At 44.7% G+C, this 24648-nt stretch overlaps 1 protein-coding gene and 1 long non-coding RNA gene across 2 annotated transcripts in view; both read right to left on the reverse strand.

Annotated features, from left to right (window-relative positions):
• Positions 1 to 4146: 4146 nt before the first annotated feature.
• LOC108521167 (uncharacterized) lies at positions 4147 to 19677 on the reverse strand. The gene is made up of 3 exons (XR_001883132.1): positions 19421 to 19677; positions 4517 to 4612; positions 4147 to 4251 (listed from the first exon to the last, which is right to left on the reverse strand). It is a non-coding gene; the product is annotated as an uncharacterized LOC108521167 (long non-coding RNA).
• A 182-nt stretch (positions 19678 to 19859) lies between these two features.
• The window catches only part of MPZ (myelin protein zero), a 5430-nt gene continuing 641 nt past the window's right edge, over positions 19860 to 24648 (reverse strand). The window contains exons 2-6 of the mRNA XM_017860865.1: positions 22352 to 22518; positions 21816 to 22029; positions 21437 to 21572; positions 21216 to 21276; positions 19860 to 21085 (exon numbers count right to left, since the gene is read on the reverse strand). Coding sequence (XP_017716354.1) covers positions 20984 to 21085; positions 21216 to 21276; positions 21437 to 21572; positions 21816 to 22029; positions 22352 to 22518 — 680 coding nt within the window. The 3' untranslated portion in view covers positions 19860 to 20983. The remainder of the gene's footprint in view (positions 21086 to 21215; positions 21277 to 21436; positions 21573 to 21815; positions 22030 to 22351; positions 22519 to 24648) is intronic.

The raw sequence follows: 24648 nt of genomic DNA on the forward strand, positions 1-24648 counted from the left end.
CTCTGCCTCCCAAAGTGCTGGGGTTACAGGCGTGAGCCACCGCGCCTGGCCTTTTTTCCTTTTCAATTGTTTTTGTTGTGGTAAAATACACATAAAATTTTTCATCTTAACCATTTTTAAGTGTACAGTTTAGTGGCATCAAATACGTTCAGTAATACTGTGTAACTATCATCGCTATCCATCTCTGTAACTCTTTCCATCTTGTAAAACTGAAACTCTACACCTATATCCTTTAGACAATAACTCCCCATCTCCCCTCTTCCCAGCCTCTGGCAACCACCATTCTACTTCTTATTTCTAAGTCCCCTTACTTCTTCATATTTACCTTTCCCTTCTTGATTTAAGAATATAGAAGTCAGGCCAGGCCCAGTGGCCCATGCCTGTAATCCCAGCACTTTGGGAGGCCAAGGTGGGTTGATCACCTGAGGTCAGGAGTTCGAGACCAGCCTGGCCAGCATGGTAAAACCCTGTCTCTACTAAAAAAAAAAAAATTAGCTGGGCATGATGGCAAATGCCTGTAATCCCAGCTACTTGGGAGGCTGAGGCATGAGGATCGCTTGAACCCAGGAGGCGGAGGTTGCAGTGAGCAGAGATAGTACCACTACACTGTACTTCAGCCTGGGTGACAAGACTAAAACTCCGTTAAAAAAAAAACAAATATATTATATATATATTATATATATATATATATTAAATATATTATATGTTAGCTGGAGGCTGAGTGCAGTGGCTCATGCCTGTAATTCCAGCACTTTGCGTGAGGCCAAGGTGGGGTGGATCACCTGAGGTCGGGAGTTCGAGAACAGCCTGACCAAAATGGAAAAACCTCATCTCTACTAAAAACACAAAATTAGCTGGGCATGGTGGCACATATTTGTAATCCCAGCTACTCGGCAGGTTGAGCAGGAGAATCGCTTGAACCCGGGAGGCGGAGGTGGTGGAGCCGAGATCGTGCCATTGCACTCCAGCCTGGGCAACAAAAGTGAAAATCCATCTCAAAAAAAAAAAAAAAAAGTCAACTGGGCATGATGGTGCATGCCTTTAATCCCAGCTACTTGGGAGACTGAGGCAGGAGGATGGTTTGAGCCCAGGATTTCAAGGCTGCAATGAGCTATGATCACACCATTGCACTCCAGCCTGGGTGACAGAGGGAGAACCTGTCTCTGAAAAAAAAAAAAAAAAAATGTGTGTGTGTGTAAACCATGTGGCAGCTATGAATGGGAAACAAGGGACAATATCCCTAGAAGGTAACCTATAGCTCAAAGTTTACTCATGCCTAGCAAGCCCATTGCCATAGGATATTAGGAGAATTGACCAGTAATTCATGGGAAGGTCCTATGTTAAAGGAATTCCCCACTTCTTCTGATGCCAGGGAAAAGGAGGAAATTTTACTGTTAACCTTTGGAATCCGTTTTGAGTACAGTATGGTAATGATGGTGGCCTTTGGTCCCAGCCTCATAGGCAAATAAAAGGATAACCTCATTGCCACACCTGCTGTGTGTCCAGTGTGTCTGATAAAGCTGGAGTACTCCCCCTTCCCTTGTTCCATGGACATAAGATGAGAATTGATGGGTGCTGTACCTGTTCTGCCCCTGTGGGCACTAAGGTAAGGCAGGGGCTTCCTCTTTCTGGTGAAGTGAACTTCTGTGGCTGGTGCTAAGGCAATGCTGGAGTTATCTGCCACCAGCTCCTCTCTTGGAGACTCTGCTGCTTGGAGGTATCTGTTTGTTTTTTTTTTGCCACACTGATCTGGAGCACAGTGCTGAAATGATTTTTCCCTTTATCATCTCTTGCTTTAAAAATGTTATGCTTGTTCTCATGCTCATACTCATAGTTTTACTAAAGGGCATGGTGGCAAAAACATAGTCATTGCTTCGGGAAAGAGTTCTGACCGGAAAGAGAGACTTGGGCATCTTTTGCTGAACGAATGGTATGAACATGTTCAGAACAATGAACACTGAACACTGTTTTCTCTCTGCCAGACTACTTATTCCTACCATGGGCACTCAAACTGAGCCTCTTTTCTCTAGCATGCCTGTAACTCCTCCTTGGGGCCCTGGGCTGAGGCTGGGATCTTGGGGCTCTAGAACCTTGCTTCTCTTCCCTGTCCCACTAGTATCTACTACTGAAGAACTAATCCTCAAATACTAATCACTGAGGAATTATTCTTGAGTGCTTTCTTTTGTGAAGCAAAAACTGAGTATTTGGGGAATTGGTGAATGCCTTTATAAATGGCTTAGCAGAAAATACAAGCATAAGAAACAGTCAAGGAAGAAAGCTAAAAGAAAAAATTCATTTTCTTATATTCAGCACTTCCGACACCAAATGTTTGAGTTTTCTCCTCCCATTAGGCAATTCTCCAATTCTGGACACCAACTGGGTGTCCTGCAATCCAATTATGACACTACACAGACTTCACACTAGTTGCAAGTCTCAGATTGTGGCCTATACTTCTGGCAAACTGGCTGTACATCAGGGGTTCCCATGACCATGCCTCAGGTTCAGTAATTTTCTAGAATGGTTCGTAGAACTCAGAAAACTGCCTTACTTACTGTTATTGATTTATTAGAAAGGATACAACTCAGGAACCAACCAAATGCAAGAGATGCATAAAGCAAAGTATGGGGATAAGGGGTGCATGGGGTGTCCATGCCCTCTCTGGTGTGCCACCCTCCCAGCACCTCCATGTGTTCACCAACCTGGAAGCTCTCCAAATCTCAAGCCCCATTGTTTAGGGTTCTTATGGAGGCATTACTATGTAGACATGGTTGATTGAATCATTGACCATTGTTGATTGAGTCAATCCCCTCTGCCTTTCCTGAAGGCCTGATGGGGGCTGGGGGGCACTGAAAGTTCCAAACCTCTAATCACAAGATTGGTTTTTCTGGCAACCAGGCTTTCATCTTCTGAGAGTCACCTTATTAACATAAACACAGGTAAGGTTGAAAGGGGCTTATTAGGCCAGGTACGGTGGCTCATGCCTGTAATCCCAGCATTTTGGGAGGCCAAGGCAGGCTGATCACCTGAGGTCGGGAGTTGGAGACTAGCCTGACCAACATGGAGAAACCTCGTCTGTACTAAAAATACAAAATTAGCCAGGCATGGTGGCACATACCTGTAATCCCAGCTACTCAGGAGGTTGAGGCAGGAGAATTGCTTGAACCTGGGAGGCGGAGGTTGCAGTGAGCTGAGATCACGCCATTGGACTCCAGCCTGGGCCACAAGAGCAAAACTCCATCTCAAAAAAAAAAGGGGGAGGAGGGCTTACTACAAATAGTAAAAGATGCTCCTGAATGTTACATTCAGGACATTCTTTAATTTTTTTTTAATTAAAAAATTTGTTTTCAGAGATGAGGTCTCACTATGTTACCCAGTCTTCAGTACAGTGGCTATTCACAGGTGCAATCCTTCCACCTCATCCTCCTGAGAAACTGGGACTACAGGCATGCACCACTGTACCTGGCTCACTTAGGAAATTCTAAGGGTTTTAGGAGCTCTGTGCTGGAACCCACTGTGCCAAAACTGGAGGAGGAAAACCAAATATATATTTCTTATTATATCGCAATATCACATCCATATCACTGATATCTGTTTTGGTATTTTTTTCAACTGCGTAGGGGTGGCAGAGCTGGGATAATAGTCCCATCTATATGTGGGAGAGGTCTGGCAATCCAAGCAGGCGATATACTTGTAATTATGTTCCTGAAGTCCAAATATGTATGTCTTGGTAAAGTTTCAGGCAGCTAAAGGTAGAAGGATTCTGCTCCCTGGATGATCCTGCAATTCTAGTTTCAGAGACTTGGTGTTGCTGCTGGGTAGGACCCTTGATGTCCCCTTGATCTTGCCCCAATCTAGAGCCAGCTCTTTCCACTTTCATCTCTTCCATCTCCTCCTCTTGCAACAAATCCCTGCCCTAATGTCCTTTTTTGGGAGCTGCCCTCTGTGCCCACTTATTTGCCATTCTCTCCACCCTCTTGCCCTTGCTGAGTTTCCCTTATTTTTGGAACTGTTTGTAGTGTGAGTGGCTCCTGGTAGCTCCCTTGTCCCTGCTGTGCTCAGTCCCTGAAAACTCACCCTCACAGGAAGCACTCTCCAGTGAGCTGCTGTCTTCCTTCATCATCTTCTCTCCAAATGTAGTTCCTCTGCTGTCTGTGCCTCTGAAAACTGAGGGCTGGGGTCAGGAGGTTTGCTTTTTGTAGTAAGATGTTGCCTTTCTTTCTGGTTGTTTAGGTGGCAGCTTTGACTCCAGATCTACAAAGGCAGAGATTCCCAGTCCACAGATAAGTAGAAAGTCAGCCTGTTCACTAGGGTGCAGGAAGAGCTCCCTCATTCCTTTGATGGCTCTTTCTCTCCTGCAGTCATCAGGTTAGGGTGAACCCTTCCTTCCAGCATCATGCTTCGATCATCATCATGATCATCATCATCATGGTCATCATTATCATAGGCTTTCCTTACTCACCAATCCGCATGAAGCAAGGGGAGCCACCCCCACTTGATCACTTGAGAGTATCCTTACCTGCACGTAACTCTTTGTTGGCTCAGGTTACATCAGAATTAGGGTCTTCAGGGATGCTCACCCCCAAGTTGGGGTGATTCCTCAGCCTTATGTTACCTACAGAACATGAATGGTGATAATAGTAATATCTAAGATTTATAAGTTGTTGTGTGTCAGATCCCATTCTAAGCACATTTACATATATTAACTCATTTAATTCTTGCTGCTTGATGACATAGATACTATTATTATCCCCATATTATAAATGAATAAACTGAGGCACATAAATATTAAATAATCTGCCCAAAACAAGTAAATCTTTGAACTAGGAACAGAACTCAGGCAGTCTGGCTCCAGAATCTGGGCCCTTTGTTTTACCCTGATAAGGAGCTAGATAAGTGAAGGGCAGTAGATTGGTTGTCAAGAATGTTGTCCAGCCTAGCTTATAGGGCAGAGTTTCCCTTAGCTGAGCTCAGGCATATCCACTTGGTCCCTCATAACCTAGACAGGTAAGATCTGTACCTTCTCTGGTTCCTCATCCTTCCAGGGAAGAACCAGATCCTGGCTTTACCTGACTGTCCTAGCAGATTCCTTCCAGAATTTATCAGTGCCTTGATCTCCTCCTCTAGCTGCCTCTCCTGGTACTCTAGGGAACATGTGATCAGGCTCTATGGAATTAAAAGTGGTTTCAAGTGAAATAGAGAAATGGGGCTCAGAACTTGCAAAGTAGGGCTGAAATGCAGGCCTAGAAGGAAAGAAGGGTCAACGGGCTCCCATTGGTGTATGACAGTGAGTAGGTGTGGATATCCTGAAGCTAAGGTAAACTCTCCACTTAACTCGTGGGAAGGTCCTAGGCCTCATTTATTCTTCTAAATCAGTTCTCAACAAGGGGGTGCACTGCCCTCTAGGGGATATTTTGGGAATCTGTGGGGGTATTTTTTTAGTTGTCACTGTGTGCGTGTGTGTGTGTGTGTGTGTGTGTGTGTGTGTATGTGTTGGACTGGGGGGTGGGGTGGTGATGGTGGTGGTGAAGGTTCCTGGTATTTAGAAGCCAAGGATGCTAGACAATACTGCAACGACCAGGACAGTGCTGCACAAAAAAGAATTGTCCCACATCTCACGTGACTTTTTTTTTTTTTTTTTTTTTTTTTTTTTTTTTTTTTTTGAGACGGAGTCTCGCTCTGTCACCCAGGCTGGAGTGCAGTGGCCGGATCTCAGCTCACTGCAAGCTCCGCCTCCCGGGTTCACGCCATTCTCCTGCCTCAGCCTCCCGAGTAGCTGGGACTACAGGCGCCCGCCACCTCGCCCGGCCAGGTTAGCCAGGATGGTCTCGATCTCCTGACCTCGTGATCCGCCCGTCTCGGCTTCCCAAAGTGCTGGGATTACAGGCTTGAGCCACCGCGCCCGGCCGTCATGTGACTTTTAAAAGTCCCATTGGAGGCCAGGCGCGGTGGCTTACACCTGTAAGCCCAACACTTTGGGAAGCCGAGGCGGGCGGATCACCTGAGGTCAGGAGTTCGAGACCAGCCTGGCCAACATAGTGAAACCCCGTCTCTACTAAAAATACAAAAATTAACCGGGCGTGGTTGTGGGTGCATGTAATTCCAGCTACTCGGGAGGCTGAGACAGGAGAATTGCTTGAACCTGGGAGGCGGAGGCTGCAGTGAGCCAAGATCGTGCCACTGCACTCCAGCCTGGGCAACAGAGCAAGACTTTGTCTTTAAAAATAATAATAAATAAAAAATCCAAAAATTAGCTGGCCGTGCTTGTGTGCACCTGTAGTCCCAGATTCTCCGGACATTGAGGCAGGAGAATCGCTTGAACCAGGGAGGCGGAGGTTGCAGTGAGCTGAGATCGCACCACTGCACTCCAGCCTGGGTGACAGAATGAGACTCTATCTCAAAAAAAAAAAAAAGTCCCATTGGATATTAATGTAGGTAAATAAAGCCCATTATAATTGGAAGGATCCTAGAACACAACTCCATTTTACATATAAATGCAAAGTATTTTTATCATTGTTTTAGATCCTGAATTTCCAAGAAATACAAGTTATGTGTAGATTGAAGGGACATCATAATTTGTTTTGTTCAGAACTTTACCAAGAGTTGTTTGCCATTTCAGGAATCCATGTCATCAAAACAATGCTATTGGTGGTATCTGAGTCTCTAATACCTACCTATCAGTTTGTATGTGTTACTGTTGCATTCACAGCAGTTTTTTGTTTTTTTGTTTGTTTGTTTTTGAGACTGTCTTGCTCTGCCTCCCAGGCTGGAGTGCCGCGGCAGCATCTTGGCTCACTACAGCCTCCATCTCCTGGGCTCAGTTGATCCTCCCGCCTCGGCCTCATGAGTAGCTGGGACTACAGGCCTGTGCCACCACACCCAGCTAGTTTTTGTATGTTTTGTAGAGAAGGGGGTATTGCCATATTGCCCAGGCTGGTCTTGAACTCCTGGGCTCAAGTGATCTGCCTAATAAAAATTAGCCGGGCATAGTGGCGCTTGCCTGTAGTCCCAGCTACTCATGAGGCTGCGGCAGAAGGATCGCTAGAGCCCAGGAGACCAAGGTTGCAGTGAGCCAAGATCGTGCCACTGCAATCCAGCCTGGGCAACAGAGTGAAACCACGCCTCAAATCAATCAATCAATCCATCAATCAATCAGTCAATCAATCTGACTTAAAATATCCTACATGACTCCAGAACACTTTTGAAGGAAACAAGGTATTAATGAAGATTCTGAATCAGGTGTATTTATGGTAAATAACTTTTTTTCTCTAACACCATAATTTGACATTCAACATTTGCCTTGATTCTCTAATAGTTATATATTATTACTCCTATTTTATAGATTAATAAGGATTCATAGGGAGAGACTAAATAACTTCCTTAAAACTTTAGGCCTTTCTGACTTCACAACTCATATTTTATTTTAGACCCCTAATGCTCCTCTGTTGGTCTCCTGAATTCAGAAATAAACTGCGTAGCTGGGTGTGGTGGTTGATGCCTATAATCTCAACACTTTGGGAGGCTGTGGCTGGAAGATTGCATGAGGCCAGGAGTTTGAAACCAGCCTGGACAACATAGTGAGACCTCATCTATACAAAAAATTAAAACTAAAAAATAATTTTTAAAAGGAAGAAATTGGGCCGGGCATGGTGGCTCATGTGTCTAATCCCAGCACTTTGGGAGGCCAAGGCGGGCGGATCACCTGAGGCCAGGAGACCAGCCTGACCTATATGGTGAAATCCTGTCTCTACTAAAAATACAAGAAAATTAGCCAGGCATGGTGGCGCACAACTGTAGTCCCAGCTACTCAGGAGGCTAAAAATCTCTTGAATCTGGGAGGTGGAGGTTGCAGTGAGCTGAGATGGCGCCACTGTACTCCAGCCTGGTCAATGAAGTGAGACTCCATCTCAAAAATAAAAATAAAGTAAAATAAATAAATAAGATTAAGAAAAAAGGAAGAAATTTACTCTGCTCAATATGTGACCCTGGGCCGGGCACAGTTTATCATGCCTGTAATCCCAGTACTTTGGGAGGCCAAGTTGGGTGGATCACCTGCAGTCAGGAGTTCAAGACCAGCCTGGCCAACATGGTGAAACCCCATCCCTACTAAAAATACAAAAATCAGCTGGCTGTGGTGGCACACACCTGTAATCCCAGCTACCTGGGAAGCTGAGGCAGGAGAATCGCTTGAACCCAAGAGGTGGAAGTTGCAGTGAGCCGAGATCTGCACTGCAGTCTAGCCTGGGTAACAGAGCGAGACTCTGTCTCAAAAACAAACAAACTATACACACACACACACACATATATATATATGACCCTGACTTGTAGACCAGGGTGGCACACTCAGCTCCCTTAAACGAACTCAGCAGGAAAAGAAGATTAGAAGACGTCAGGTAACTATGGGGCCGTAGCTTCTCCTCATGAACTGGATGTTGTTTAACTCACCTAACCATAATATTGGGTGTACACAGCAGCATTTTTTTTTTTTTTTGACAGAGTCTGACTCTGTCACCCAGGCTGGAGTGCAGTGGTGCAATCTTGGCTCACTGCAACCTCCGCTGCCTGAGTTCAAGTTATTCTCCTGCCTCAGTCTCCCAAGTAGCTGAGATTACAGGTGACTGCCACCACACCCGGCTAATCTTTGTATTTTTATTAGAGATGGGGTTTCTCCATGTTGGCCAGGCTGATCTCGAACTCCTGACCTCAGGTGATCCACCTGCCTTGGCCTCCTAAGGTGCTGGGATTATAGGTGTGAGCCACCACGCCCAGCTGCAGCATTTTTTTTTTTTTTTTTTTTCTGAAACAGGGTCTCACTCTGTGGACCAGGCTAGAGTGCAGTGGTGAGGTCTCAGCTCACTGCAACCTCTGCCTCCCAGGCTCAACTGATCCTCCAACCTCAGCCTCATGAGTAGCGGGGACTACAGGTGTGCACCACCACACCTGGCTAATTTTTGAATTTTTTGTAGAGATAGGGTTTTGCCACATTGCCCAAGCTGGTCTCAAACTCCTGGGCTCAAGTCACCCACATGCCTTTGCCTCCCAAAGGGCTGGGATTACAGGCATGAGGCACTGTGCCCAGCCACAAAGCAGCAATTTATCATTAAATAGAAATGGTTATATGTGATGGTTAATTTTAAATGTCAACTTGACTGGGCCACAAGGTGCCCAAATTTTGGTTCAACATTATTCTGGGTGTGTCTGTGAGGGTGTTTCTGGATGAGACTAACATTAGAATCAGTAATCTGAAGCAGATTATTCTCCCCATTATGGGTGAGCCTCATCCAATCTATGGAAGGTGTAAATAGAACAAAAGGCTGAATGAGAGAAAATTCATTCTCTCTGCCTGATGGTATGCAAACTGAGACATTGGTCTTCTCCTGCCTTTGGACTTGATTTGGAACTTATGCCATTAGCTTGCTGGTAGTCAGGCCTGCAGACTGCAGGTTTTGGAACTTCTCTGCAGATCTTGAGAATTCCCAGCCTCCAAAATCATGTGAGCCAATTTCTTATAATAAACATATATCTATGTCTATATTGGTTTATATTATAGATGAAGAGATATATGAATGGAACACAGAATGGATACAGACTGTGAAAAAATTTATGTTCCAGGTGACTGTCCACCAAAAGCCTCTTTTCCTGGCATCCCCAGTTGCTGCTCAATAAACCCTTGGATAAAGTGGCCATTTTGGCAGGCATGGAGCCTATGCATGGGCTCAACAACATAGAGTTTCCCTTACCAAGGCTGATCTAATTAATGCTACTGCTGAGTGCCTAATATGTCAAGAGCAGAAACGAACATTGAGTCCCTGATACACACTATTCTCTGAGGGGACCACCTTCCCACTTGATGCTTAATGGCAGGTTAATTACACTGGCCTTCCTCCATCATGGAGGGGGCAGAGGGTGTTTTGTTTTGTTTTGTTTTGTTTTGTTTGAGACAGGGTCTTGCTCTGTCACTCAGGCTGGAGTGCAGTGGCACAATCACAAAATTACAGCTCACTGCAACCTCTGTCTACTGGGCTGAAGCAATCCTCCCACCTCAGCCTCCCGAGTAGCTGAGATTACAGGCATGAACCACCACGTCCTGCCAAAATATACATTCTGAATATGGATTTGCTTTCTTTGTCCACAATGCATTTACCAGGACCACCATTTGTGGGCTCAAAACATGCCTTATCCATAGTCATGACATTCCCCATAGCATTGTATCTAATCAAGGAACTTATTTCACAGCAAAGGAAGTACAGTAACGGGCTCAATGCTCAGGGAATTAAGTGATCTTACCACATTTCTCATCACCTGGAAGCAGATGCCTATTTAAAACGTGGACTGACTTACTAAAGACTCACAGCAACACTTGGGAGACAATATCCTGAAACAATGGGGATCTATCTTACAAGGTGCAGTATGTGCTTTGAATGAGAGGCTGTTATATGGTTGTGTTTCCCCCATAGCCAGAATATATGGGTTCAGGAGTCAGCAAGTAGATGTGGGAATGGCTCTTCCACTGTTACACTAATAACCCACTCATTGAACTTTTGTTTCCCAGCAGCTTTGAACTCTGCTGGTTTGGAGGACTTTGTCTCCAAAGGAAGATTTTGTCCACCAGTGAACACAGCAATGGTTTCATTGACTTGGAAGACAAGAATGCCACCTGGCCATTTGGGGCTTTATATGACACTGAACAAAAAAGCCAAACAAACGGATTATAATAGTTCCCCCATCCACTTATTTATGGCTTCACTTCTCAAAGTTTCAGTTTCCCACAGCCAACTGTGGTCTGAAAATATTAAATGGAAAATCCCAGAAATAAACAATTCATGAATTTTAAATTGCATACTGTTCTGAGTAGCGTGATGAAATCTCACGCTGCCAAAGATGTAATTATCCTTTGTTCAGCATATCCATGCTGTATACATTACCTGCCCTTTAGTCATTTAGTATCTATCTCAGTTATCAAATCAATTGTCCAAGTGCTTGTGTTCAAGTAACCCTCATTTTACTCAAGAATGGCCCCAAAGTGCAGGAGTAGTGATGTTGGCATACTGTTATAATTGTTTTCTATTATTAGTAGTTATCGATGTTAATCTCTTAGTGCGCCTAACTGGTAAATTAAACTTTATCACAGGCCAGATGCGGTGGCCCATGCCTGTAATCTCAGCACTTTGGGAGGCCGAGGTGGGAGGATCACTTGAGGTAAGGAGTTTGAGATCAGCCTGGACAACATGGTGAAACCCTGTCTCTACCAAAAATACAAAAAATTAGTCAGGTGTGGTGGCACACACCTGTAATCCCAGCTACTTGGGAGGCTAAGGCAGGAGAATCGCTTGAACCAGGAAGGCAGAGTTTTCGGTGAACCAAGATTGTGCCACTGCATTCCAGCCTGGGCAACAGAGCTAGACTCCAACTCAAAAAAACAAAAACAAAAACAACAAAAAAACTTTATCATAGATATTTATGTATAGGAAAAAACATAGCATATATAAGGGTTCAGTACCATCCCTGGTTTCAGGCATCCAGGAAGTTCTCGGAATGCATCCCCCACAGATAAAGGAGGGCTACTATATTCCGCTGGCTGATGTGACTGATCCTGATTACATAGGGGAAATTGAATTGCTGCACAGTGGGGACAAGGAAAGTTATTTCCAGAACCCAGAGGATTCTCTGGGAGTACCACTTAGTACTTCCCAGTCCAATAGTAAAGGTTAATGGACAAATACAGCAACCGAAAAAAAAAAAAAGCAAGATAATTGAGAACTCAGACCTTGAGTGAGAAATGGAAGTTTGGGTCCCTGCATGGTGAAGAACTCTGACCATCTGAGGTTCTGAGTGAGAGTAGGGAAATATAGAATGAGTAGAAGAAGTGGAATATGGCTTTTGATCCAATTATGGAAATGAGGACTGAACTGTAGGAAGTTGGCCTATTTTCTATTTGCTTATTATAATAGATATGTGTTTATGTTAGCCATTTATTCATTTCTCTTCTCTTCTTTTTATATTATTAGATGAGTTACTGGAAGTGAACTTTACAATATAGTCTACATCATAGAATATTTGGTGGGACTATGACTGAATTAACATAATCAGGGATGAATACAATCACTGTTGGCCTATTTGAAGAACCGTGAAAAGCTCTGTGTGTGTAGTCTGCCCCATGCCTTTCCTTCTCCAACCTTACTTCTACACATGAATATTTGTCCAACAATTTCTCAGATGTTTTAAGGCAGGGTAGCAAACTCATAAGGGAGGTAAGGAAATGAGGGAAGTGAGGATTTAGACCCCATCTAAAGGGGAAAAACAATATTCAGTTCAAAGTTATTGTTGTCTGGTGACAATCAATTGTAGCATTATTTGAATAAACAAACATATAGGACAAACAAAAGATGTTTTCCATTTGTTGCACTCTCTGATTTAAAGTTAATTTGTCGGCCAGGTGCAGTGGTTCACGCCTGTAATCTCAGCACTTTGGGAGGCCGAGGTGGGCAGATCACTTAAACCCAGGAATTTGAGACCAGCCTTGCCAACATAGTGAAACCCCATCTCTACTAAAAATACAAAAATTAACCGAGTGTGGTGGTGCATGCCTGTAGTCCCAGCTATTCGGGAGGCTGAGGCAAGAGAATCACTTGAACCCCAGAGGTGGAGTTTGCAGTGAGCTGAGATCGTGCTACTGCACTCCAGCCTGGGCGACACAGTGAGACTATCTCAAAAGAAAAAAGAAAGAAAAAAAAGAAAAGAAAGTTAACATATATTTCTCAGAGGTAGGAGAAAAATCAGGATAGTGTGTTTCAGGGAAGTCAAGAGATAAAATGTTGGCCGGGTACAGTGGCTCACGCCTGTAATCCCAGCACTTTGGGAGGCTGAGGTGGCCGGATCATGAGGGCAGGAGTTCGAGACCAGCCTGGACAACATGGCGAACCCCATCTCCACTAAAAATACAAAAATCAGCCTAGTGTGGTGGTGGGTGCCTGTAATCCCAGCTACTCAGGAAGCTGAGGCAGGAGAGTCGCTTGAACCCTGTAGGCAGAGGTTGCAGTAAGCCAAGATTGCGCCACTGCACTCCAGCTTGGTGACAGGGTGAGACTCCGTCTCAAAAAAAAAAAAATGAGAGAAAGTGTTAACAGAAAGAGGAAGTGGCTGGTAATGTTGAATACCGCTGAGAGGATGAGGAAGACAACAGTGACCAATGAATTTTCAAAATAAGCATCATGAATGCCGTTTGAAACAAGCAGTTTTAATGGAGTGATGAGGATAGAGACATGATTGAAGTGGGTTGAAGAGAGAACGGGAGGTATTAAAGATAGTATCCTAGACTTGTTCAAGGAGTTTTGCTATACAGGGAAGCAGAGAAATGGGGCAGTATCTGGAGGTAGAAATTTCGGAGATATTAAGAAGTGTGTAGAGGCCAGGCGCAGTGGCTTACGCCTGTAATCCCAGCACTTTGGGAGGCCGAGGCAGGCGGATCATGAGGTCAAGAGATCGAGACTATCCTGGCCAACGTGGTTAAACCGTCTCTACTAAAAATACAAAAAAATTAGCTGGGCGTGATGGCGCGCGCCTGTAATCCCAGTTACTCAGGAGGCTGAGGCAGGAGAATTGCTTGAACCTGGGAGATGGAGGTTGCAGTGAGCCAAGATCTCACCACTGTACTTCAGCCTGGTGACAGAGCAAGACTCCATCTCAAAAAAAAAAAAAGAAAAAGAAATGTGTAGAAAGACATTTCATATGTCTTATGTTTTATACATCATCACCAGTTGCCTTTTGCCTTTGTTTGTAATGTATTTTGCCATTAAAGAGGTTAAACTAGGTTGGGTGTGGTGGCTCATGCCTGTAATCCCAGCATTTTGGGAGGCCGAGGAGGGAGGATCATTTGAAGTCAGGAGTTTGAGACCAGCCTGCCCAACATGACAAAACCCCATCTGCACTAAAAATACAAAAATTAGCTGAGCGTGACGGTGGACACCTGTAATCCCAGCAACACGGGAGGCTGAGGCAGGAGAATCACTTGAAACCAGGAGACAAAGGTTGCAGTGAGCCAAGATTGTGCCATTGCACTCCAGCCTGGGTGACAGAGCGAGATTCCATCTCAAAAAAATAAACAAACAAACAAAAAAAAACAAAAAGAGAGAGATTGAATTTTTTTTTTTAAATGTAGTCAACTTTGTTCTCCTTAACCCACAAAACAGAGTCTTTGCTTGTACAAGCATCACTAGTTACAGTCTCGCGCAGGCCTCTGCTGGGGTGGGGCAGTTAGTCAGAGGCCAGAACTCCTGCAGGGTCTCTTTAAAATGCTAACCCCCAGGTTAAAAGACTCCGGCAAGGGTGGTGCTGGAGCTGGCAGGGCCCCCACCCTGAAGAGCAGGGGGAGCCGCCTGCTCTTCTAGGAGGGCACTGGGCGCAGGCCACAGCGCCCAGGAATTATGAGGCGGCGGCTACTATACAGTGCCACATCTTCAGGGCCCGCAGCCTCAGGAGGTTGAACTTTTTATCACTTTCTTTTATGATTTCTGGATTTCCTGTGTTGCCTAAAGACCTTCCCCATTTGGAGATTAAACAAATATTTTATTTCCTTCTAATATTTGTCTTTTAAAATTTTATTTTATTTTGTATAGGATGTGAGGGAAAAAAAAATGTTACTTTGTTTTCTTCCAGGCATGTAAGTCAGTTGTGCCAATGCCAATATATATATATTAAATAATCCATTCATTTACCACTAAACTGAAATGCTTTTGTTTGTTTGTTTGTTTGTTTTTTGAGACAAGATCTTGCTCTATCACCCCGGCTGAAGCACAGTGGTGCGATTTCGGCTCGCTGCAACCTCCACCTCCTAGGCTCAAGCAAGCCTCCTGCCTCAGCGTCCCGAGTAGCTGAGACTACAGGCACGCACCACCACGGCTGGCTAATTTTTTTTTTTTTTTTTTTGAAACGGAGTTTTGCTCTGTCGCCCAGGCTGGAGTGCAGTGGCGCGATCTCGACTCACTGCAAGCTCCGCCTCCCAGGTTCACGCCATTCTCCTCCTAGCTCAGCCTCCAGAGTAGCTGGGACTACAGGCGACCGCCACCACGCCTGGCTAATTCTTTTCGTATTTTTTAGTAGAGACGGAGTTTCACCGTGTTAGCCAGGATGTTCTCAATCTCCTGACCTCGTGATCCGCCCGCCTGGGCCTCTCAAAGTGCTGGGATTACAGGGCTGAGCCACCGTACCCGGCCACGCCTGGCTAATTTTTGTATTTTTTGTAGAGATGGCAGTTTCACCATTTTGCCCAGACTGGTCTCGAACTCCTGGACTCAAGCAATTCACCTGCCTTGGCCTCCCAAAGTGCTGGGATTACAGGCGTGAGCCAATGTACCCAGCTGACAAAGGTTTTTAAAGGCAAAATGAGGAGGCTCACATACTTGTTTTGAAATATTAATAATTATCCTTTGCTACAATAATCAATAAAGACAATGCCAGTTGGAGAGTTGACAGACAGTTGTTAGGCAGATGTCCTTGTAGATGTAATTTTTGTGTAAGGTTGTGAACAGCCTTTGGGGCAAGGTTGCAGTTTTCCATTTTGTTGTTGTTTTTCGTTTAATTTCAACTTTTATTTTAGATTCAGGGGGTACATGAACAGGTTTGTTACATTGGTATACTGTGTGATGCTGAGGTTTGGGATACAAATTATGCCATCACCACGTAGTGAACACAGTACCCAATAAGTAGTTTTTCAGCCCTTCCCTCCTCTTTCTTTCCCCTCAAATAGGCCCCAGTGTCTATTGTTCCCATGTCCATATGTACCTGATCCTTAGCTCTCACTTGTGAGAACACGCAAAGATAAAGAAAAAAATTTGGCTGCAATATAGTAGGCAAAATTCATTTGCAAGGAGATCAGAAAGCCATTTGATTATAGCCTAATCCAAATAGATTTATCATTTAATTTAATAATTAAATGGGGAAAGGGAATATTTCAAAACGTTTAATGTTTATTTCTCATAGAATTAAAAAAAAAAATTATTTCCGGCCAGGCGTGGTGGCTCACGCCTGTAATCCCAGCACTTTGGGAGGCCAAGACAGATGGATCACCTGAGGCCAGGGGTTTGAGACTAGCCTGGCCAACATAGCGAAACCCCATTTCTACTAAAAATACAAAAGTTAGTTAGGCTTGGTGGATGCCTGTAATCCCAGATACTTGGGAGGCTAAGGCAGGAGAATCACTTGAACCCGGGAGGTGGAGGTTGCAGTGAGCTGAAGTCGCATCATCACACTTCAGCCTGGGCAATAAGACCAAAATTCAGTCTCAAAAAAAAAAAAAAATATTTCCATAGGTTTTTGGAGTACAGGTAGTGTTTGGTTACATGAGTAAGTTCTTTAGTGGTTATTTGTGAGATTTTGGTGCACCCATCACCTGAGCAGTATACACTGAACCTAATTTGTAGTTTTTCTATCCCTCATCACCCCCACACACTCTTTCCCCTGAGTCCCCATTTTGCATTCTTTTGTCATAGCTTTTGTTATCAAGTATTTATACATAAGAACCTGTTTCTTCATAGCTCTTTCTGGTTCTGTTTGTCAGGGTTCTCTTTTGTTTTGTTTTGTTTTTTTGTTTGTTGGTTTTTTGTTTTTTATTTTAGATGGAGTCTCGCTCTGTTGCCCAGGCTAGAGTGCAGTGGCATGACTTCGGCTCACTGCAGCCTCCACCTCCCAGGTTCAAGCGATTCTCCTGCTTCAGCGTCCTGAGTAGCTGGGATTACAGGCGAGCACCACTATGCCTGGCTAATGTTTTGTATTTTTAGTAGAATGGAGTTTCACCCTGTTGGCCAGGCTGGTCTTGAACCCTTGACCTCAAGTGATCCACCCACCTTGGCTCCCAAAGTGCTGGGATTACAGGCATGAGCCACTGCGCTTGGCCCTGTTTTTCTTTTTTAACTCGAGTGTCTCCATTTTGATTCTGACAACTTTCACATATTGTTACTTAATAAAAATTATAATTTTTTTCATACAGGTTATGTACCTTTCTTGTTAATTTTGTTTCTGTTCTTTTACTGTCATCAGTGGGCTTCCCCCTTATTTTCATTTCTAGCTATAGACTGAAATTAATTTAATTTGTAATCACACAACCAGATTGACTTCTTAGTTCAATACTTGTCTAGTTGCATCTTATGGATTTCCTAGAAACACAATTACATTATCTGCAAATAAAGATAAGTTTCTCATCTATGTATACAGGTTGTTCCTCGTTCTTGGTTTATTACACTAGCTAAATTCTTCAAATATAATATTGAATATTATTAGTGATAATGTACATACTGTCTTTTTTCTGTTTTAATGACAATGGCTGCAATGTTTCATATTTAATATGCTTTTAAATGATTTTGAAAAAAATTGTTTATTTCTATTCCTATTTTACTTAGAATATTTTGTAGGAATAGCTACTAAAACACAATTGCTTTTTTTTTTTTTACTCCCCCCTTTATAAAATTTCCTTTTTTTCCCCTGGTTTTTTTTTTTTTTTTTTTTTGAGACGGAGTCTCGCTCTGTCGCCCAGGCTGGAGGGCAGTGGCCGGATCTCAGCTCACTGCAAGCTCCACCTCCCGGGTTTACGAGTCTGTAATCCCAGCACTTTGGGAGGCCGAGACGGGCGGATCACGAGGTCAGGAGATCAAGACCATCCTGGCTAACACGGTGAAACCCCGTCTGTACTAAAAAATACAAAAATCTAGCCGGGTGAGGTGGCGGGCGCCTGTAGTCCCAGCTACTCGGGAGGCTGAGGCAGGAGAATGGCGTAATCCCCATGTTAATATAACATTCTGTTAGTAGATTTCCTAACACTGAACTATTCTTTCATTCCCAGAATAAATTCTTCATGGTCATAATTCATTGTTTTATTAACTCATTGTGGAATTCTCTTTTGCAAATATTTTGTTTAGACTTTTTATATGTATATTCATAAATTGGGTTATAATCTTGGGGTTTTTTTCATGGTTAACACTGAAAAAGGCTGTAAATTATTCTTAAAGTGCTCACATGCTTGGGCAACATTATTGCTATTATTAACAATACACTGAGGATTGTGAATGATTTATTTCAAAGTAATAATCAGATGGGATTCAAAGTTTCCCATATAACAATGTGATTTCCCTTTACCTAAAGTCTAGACTTTAGTTAATGCTTTACTGCAGAGGAAAGAAAGGGGGGATGTGGCTTACTTTGTTGAGGATTGTGAAAAATGGGCAGAGTCCTGGAAAAATCCACATTAAGTGTGCAATGCTTGTGAAAATGCCTAATGCAAAGGTTGCAAAATGTTGTCCCAGGGTACCAGGATTCTTGATGGAATAATAAATATTAAAATAATTGGGTAAACTGAGCTAGCAAAATGCAGGTGGCTGATAAATTTTAGAACGAAAGTGTAATTAAATGAGAAGCTTTGAGCTATACTCTAGTTCATAAGTAGCATAATGTTTCATTTGACTCTCTCTCTCTCTCTCTTTTTTTTTTTTAATGAGACATAGTCTCGCTGTGTTGTCCAGGCTGGAGTGCAGTGGCATGATCTCGGCTCACTGCAACCTCTGCCTCCCTGGTTCAAGCAATTCTCGTGCCCTAGCTGCCCAAGTAGATGGGATTAGAAGGTGTGCACCACCATGCCCGGCTAATTTTTGTATTTTTAGTGGAGATGTTTAGAGAGGTGTTTAGCCAAGTTGGTCAGGCTGGCCTCAACCTCCTGGCCTGAAGTCATCTGCCGGCCTCAGCCTCCCAAAGTGCTGGGATTACAGGCGTGAGCCACCGCATCCAACCTCATTTGACTCTCCTGACAGCCTGGGAAGTTTAAGCAAGGAACCCAGCTGCAACTATCTAATGAATAATGGACAGTTTAGCATCTTAACTAATAAGGAATCTTGGGCTTAAGATATTCCCAACTTTATTACTAGGTTGTGACTAAGTTTCCTCTCCCACTTCCCCCCAACAAAAGGCTATATATAATCTATTAGCTTTTATATTTAAATGAAGGAAAATTGATTTTTTTAAAGACATTGAAGACACCCCTCAAACAAATGGAAGCACTCTGGGTTTTGGTAGAGCTGGTGTTAATCATATATTTAGCTTCTTAACAAGGGGAAGAAATTACTTGTGGGCATTTTGGGTTTTCTTGTGCCATCGGTAATTCCCAGGGGAAAATGATACATATATGTTTTTCCACAATCAGTTCAGGATACCAGGATATTAATGGTATACCTAAATTGACATACCAACAAACTAGCTAATGAGGTATTAACAGTATACCTATTAATAGGTAAAAAGAGGTAAAATCATGTACCAACAAAACAAAGCAGTGTTTGTTCAGAGAGGTGAATGGGATTTGTGCTAATTTGTAAAGTGTACTACCTTAGGCAAGCACTAGAAACAAATATTAAACACCTTAATATTTAGTTGTATATCAACTTACAGTTTACAAAGTTTTCCATACACAGGATCTCATTTGATTATTACAAAATCCCTAGGAATTAAGCAGGGCAGATATCATTATCTCAGTTGTTTACAAGTACATAAATAAGCTTACCAAAGTCAGGTAACTGTCCTGGGGATCACACAGCTAGAGAGTGGCTGGGATGTTTTAAAATTCAGATCTTGGTGAAGACAGCTTCTGCGTTCTAACTCATGTAAAAGCAGAGACTGACAGAGTTTACAACGTAGTATAATCTCACTGATATTGAAGGTACGAATGTGTCTTGTGAGGCTATTTCAGAGTTCTTTCTAGTATACCATATAAGCCCACCCCAAAAAAACAAACTCAACAACCGAAGCCAAGTATGGAAGGTTGGGGATGGGATAAGGGGCAGGAATTATTCCCAGGAGAACTAGGAAATTGTAGACGAGGCAGCAGCTTCTGGAAATGTCAGTGTTTATTAAACATTTAAGGACATTTGGAGGTTTGAGAGAAATATACAGAGTGTAGAAAAATCCTAAGAATCCCCTGTGGCTGGAGTGCAGCCTCTTCCTCCCCCCCAACCATTTGTTTTCCTGCTTTTGTTTGGTGGTTTAGAAAACATTTCTTAAGGCTCATTTTCTCCCTCCTGCACTCCTTGATCTATGAGGATCCATTTTCTCTCTCTCTCTCTCTCTTTCCTCAAGACCTGGAGTCCCAGAACAGTGCTCCAAAGTGGTCAGGGGGCACCAATGCTATACCGAAGTGTGAGGATGAGGGGCCCCTCTGCTTGGGCTGACTCTTCATTAAGGACTTAAGGGGGGGTGACAAATTGCAAAAGCCACATGACGTCATTTGTCCTCAGTCATGGGTGTAAGGGCAGAGGATGAGCACAGGTAAACAAAGAATGGATTAAAAAATAAAAAATAATAACCTAAATAAACCCTGAAGGAGAGTCTGATCTGAGTGCTCTGGGTATTAGCTGGGGGGGACAGAGTATGGAGCTGGGTCACCTGGTAGAGGGAAGGGAGGGACGGGAAACAGCCAGGGGGACAGGCTGGGGGATGCAGGAGATGGGAATGCCAGGTGGCTTGGACTTGAGGCAGAGGGTATCAAGGTGCCTTTCTTCTCGGTGCCCAGGCGGACAAGCACCAAACACACAGCTCCAGGGGCAGGTGAGGGGTAGGATTAGCTCCTGGGCTCCCAGAAAGCCAGGGGTGAAGGTGGGGGAGAATACAATTGCCTGGGGAATGAATTCTGGAATGAAACTTACATCTCAAAGGGAGGTGAGGGCAGGGCAGGGCGGGGGAGCAAGGAGGGAAAGCACCTAGACCGGGGTAAGAGGAGCCTAGGTCCCCCTGCTCTGGCAGGGCCTGGGGTGGGGGGTGGCGATCACTTGTCCGAGTCCAGGCCCATCATGTTTTTGAGGGCGTTTTTGAGGCTGGTTCTGCTGGGGGACTTGACAGCAGGCCGGAGCTCCGAGCTCTGCTCATCCTTTCGTAGCTCCATCTCGATGACCACCACCTTTGAGCCTTTGGCGGACTCCACCCCTAACCCCCGATCCCCCGCCCGGCCCGCTAACCGCTATTTCTTATCCTTGCGAGACTCCCCCAGCCCCTTGGCCTTCTTCTCACTGGCAGCTTTGGTGCTTCTGCTGTGGTCCAGCATGGCATACAGCACTGGCGTCTGGGGGAGGGGCGCACACATCAGTCACCGAGCGATTGGGGCTTGACTGTTCCCATCCCACCCCTCACTGCTGCCCGGCGGCTCCCAGGTTTCTCCTTTTCATCTTGTCGAGGCCCCAAGTCCCACTAACCTGCCGCCCGCGCTTCGACGAGTCCTTTGCTGGCTTGTGCAATTTCCCCTTCTCCATGGCACTGCAAGAAGACAGACTGCTATACGTTTGGCTTCGCCGGAATCCCTTGCACCGCGGACACAGCTTCCTCTTCCCCTTGGCCCTCCCACTCGCTGGAGTAGTCTCAGCCCAGAGCGGGGAGAGTCGGGAGAGTGGAAGCGGAGCTAGGCTCCGCCCCTTACCTGAGCCTCCTCTGCAGGGCCGCCTGCCTGCGTAGCCAGCAGTACCGAACCACGTAGAAAACCAGCAGCAGCAACAGCACCACCCCGAGGACACCCCCGATCACAGCTCCCAGAACCACCCCGTACCTAGTTGGCACTAGGAGGGGTGAGAAAAGAAATGGGAGAATGAGCAGGGCCCTGTATCTGTGGTTCCTAGTCCGCGTCTATGCCCTGCATTGAGGATGTAGGACTCCCAGCCAAAACTGCCTTCTGCCCACGCTCCCAGAGCCTGAATGAAGGTCCTTAGGGCGGGCTTTTTGCCTCTTCCCCCAACCTGTCAGTCCTCCCTGATCCCCTCCCAAACTGCTTCCCATACCCTTGTCCCCATCCCCTCTCACACCTTTTTCAAAGACATACAGCGTGACCTGAGAGGTCTTGCCCACTATGTCTGGAGGGTTTTTGACGTCACAAGTGAACGTGCCATTGTCACTGTAGTCTAAGTTGTGTATGACAATGGAGCCATCCTTCCAGCGAGGGTCCCCTACCCACTGGATGCGCTCTTTGAAGGTCCCCACCTCGTCAATGTAGGGTTGTCCCTTGGCATAGTGGAAGATCTATGAGGAATGAGGGGAAGCATGTGAGAGGACCCTAATGAGAACACAGCTGTCAAAGCTTAGCTCCATAATTTGTTACAGAAAGGGGGAAGAAAAAAAAAAAAAAAGCTTCGCTTCAGCCTCAGGGTAAGGGATCTTGGGCTGGAAAGGGTAGTGCTGGGGAAGGGAGGACAATGTAGTCAGGGTGACAAAGATTGCTATTTACCTTGCCAAATTTGGGGTTATGGCTCAAAAGGATTTCCCCTCCTTAGCCCAAGTTATCTTTTTTGTTGTTCTTTGAAGCACTTTGTTTTCCAACCCCAGGATTCCCCCAGGCACTCACCGAAATGGCATCTCTACCCCCTTCAGGCTGGTAGCGCCAGGTGAAGGAGATGTCATCTGAGACCCACTCGCTGGACCAGAAGGAGCAGTGCAGGGTCACCCGGGAGCCCACAGCACCATGGACCTCCCTGTCGGTGTAAACCACGATGGCCTGGGCCGGGTACAGCACTGCAAGCACAAAGTGGGGAATCAGAGGCACTTCTGGGCCCAGTAAGGGATACAGAGGAAGTGAAATCAGTAGGAAATCAAGGGCCGAGTCACAGGTCAGAGGCCAATTTGGAAAAGAAACAACAAATTCTGAGCCCCAAGTCTCTGGGGACTAACTGAACAGATGATCATAAATGCTGTATCTGTCAAGCTCTCTTCAGCATGTCTGTAGAGGAGATGAAATCAGCAGTAACAGAATTCTCTTGAGGACTTCCAGAGATTGGGTTCTGTCTCTAAGTCTCACTTCTTCTTTGGGTCAGTATCTAACTCTTAAGCTATCCTTTACATACAGTGTTCTAAATTTTTAAAATTTATTATAAATTATACAGGTAATACATATTGTGTTCTTCTTATAAACTATTCAAGCAATAGAAATAAAAACAAACGTCTCCTTTGACACTCAGCCCAATAAATTCTTTTCCTGTATTCCCTTCCAAGATGTAACAAGTTATCCATTTAATATGAAACAAACTCAGTATAAACTCAATAAACTCAAGATATACATGTACTTACAACAAATAGTTTTGTTTTGTGGATTTTTTTTTTTACGTACATATTGCATTGTATTCTAGCGTTTTTTTGCTTAAGAACTTATGTATCTGGAGGAGCTTTCCCTGTTTCATAGATATCAATCTTATTTTAACAACTGCATTGGATTTTGCAATACAGTAAACTCAAATTTCTTGCAGAAAAAAATGAAGATAACTAGAAAATATAAGTCCTCTTCCTTGGTACAACAGTCCTCATTGCTGAATCCCTGGTTGCCATACAGCTTGCTCTTGACTGGGAAATCAGGAAGGGAAGAACCTCACACCCTATCAGCTGGGTGCACAGCAAGACCCCAAGCCTACAGCTCAGATGACTCTACATGTGAGCCCTCTGTGGTTCAACCGTCCTCACCTTCCTCTTGTCCATTCTGGCCCAGTGCCACCCCCAAGACTTACCCACACAAGGAAGGTCATTCCAGAGAGACTATGTGTGTGGGCTGGCCCCAGGGAGGGGCAACTGTAGACCTTTTTGTTCTACAGGAGGGGGAGGTGGCAACCAAACAAAGTCCCATTGTCTGACATTGGGGGGCCCATGCCACCCCCACTTCCAGCCCAATTGTCCAGAATCTCTCACCTCAGCATGCAATACCATGTACTTACTTCCTGGAACTTCCACCTTAGAACCTTCTTGGGAATACCCCTTGTGTAACAAGGGAGATAATTCACTGGCTATAACTTCTATTCCTCCTGTTACAATATCAGCCATTGCCCTTCTCAGCTCTGCTCAATGGTTCTATGAGTGGAACAAGTGTTGAGACAGAACTCTCCTTCTTCCTTATACACCAATATTCCTTCCCCCTATTTCCCTCACTATGCCCTTCTCCAACTCTCTATCTTTAACATTTTCTCAGGGTACCCCCAAATAGCCCAGTACAACCCAGAAAAGTCTAGGGCTCAAGCAGCTGACAGCAGAGAACTGTGGGCATCCTGGCCAGCCCCCTTTCCCTTGATGTCCTCCCCACCACCCCCCACTTGCCTATGGCTCACTCATTGCACTAGGATTCAGGTCAGTTCAGAGAAGGGAAGGGGCCATTCCAATAATCCTGCTTTGACATCTTGCTCACCCAACATCTGCCAGGGGCAAGGAAAGGGCTGGTCAACTTATGAAGGAAGACAGCTTTAGAGGGATAAGATCCCAGAATCTCACAGAACCTCGCTCCATTCACCCATACAACAGGTGAGGAGCCACAAAGAGACAAAAAGTCTGAGGAGCTGAGATCGCAAACCTGGGCTCCTTACTTAGATCACACTCTCTTTTTTCTTCTGGGAAACTAAGGTTAAGGCACCTCTTGTACTGCTAGGGCACGAGTGGGAATCAAACCCAGGTGATGTTTGAGCCTGTTCCTTTACGCAATCTAACACTGCTTTCCAACAGGCTCTTAGCATGACTCTGGGGGCATGCTACTATTCCCAACCTGGGTCCAGCCATGCCCACCACTCAGGGAAGCTTGCTACACTCTCTTTTACCCTTTCTCTTCAAATAAAACCTCTACTGCCTCCCTCTAAATGCATATTTTTTTCTTTTATCTTGTTTTTCATATAT

Source organism: Rhinopithecus bieti, unplaced genomic scaffold (genome assembly GCF_001698545.2).
Source record: "Rhinopithecus bieti isolate Rb0 unplaced genomic scaffold, ASM169854v2 scaffold_57365, whole genome shotgun sequence".
In the NCBI taxonomy this organism is placed as follows: Eukaryota; Metazoa; Chordata; class Mammalia; order Primates; family Cercopithecidae; genus Rhinopithecus; species Rhinopithecus bieti.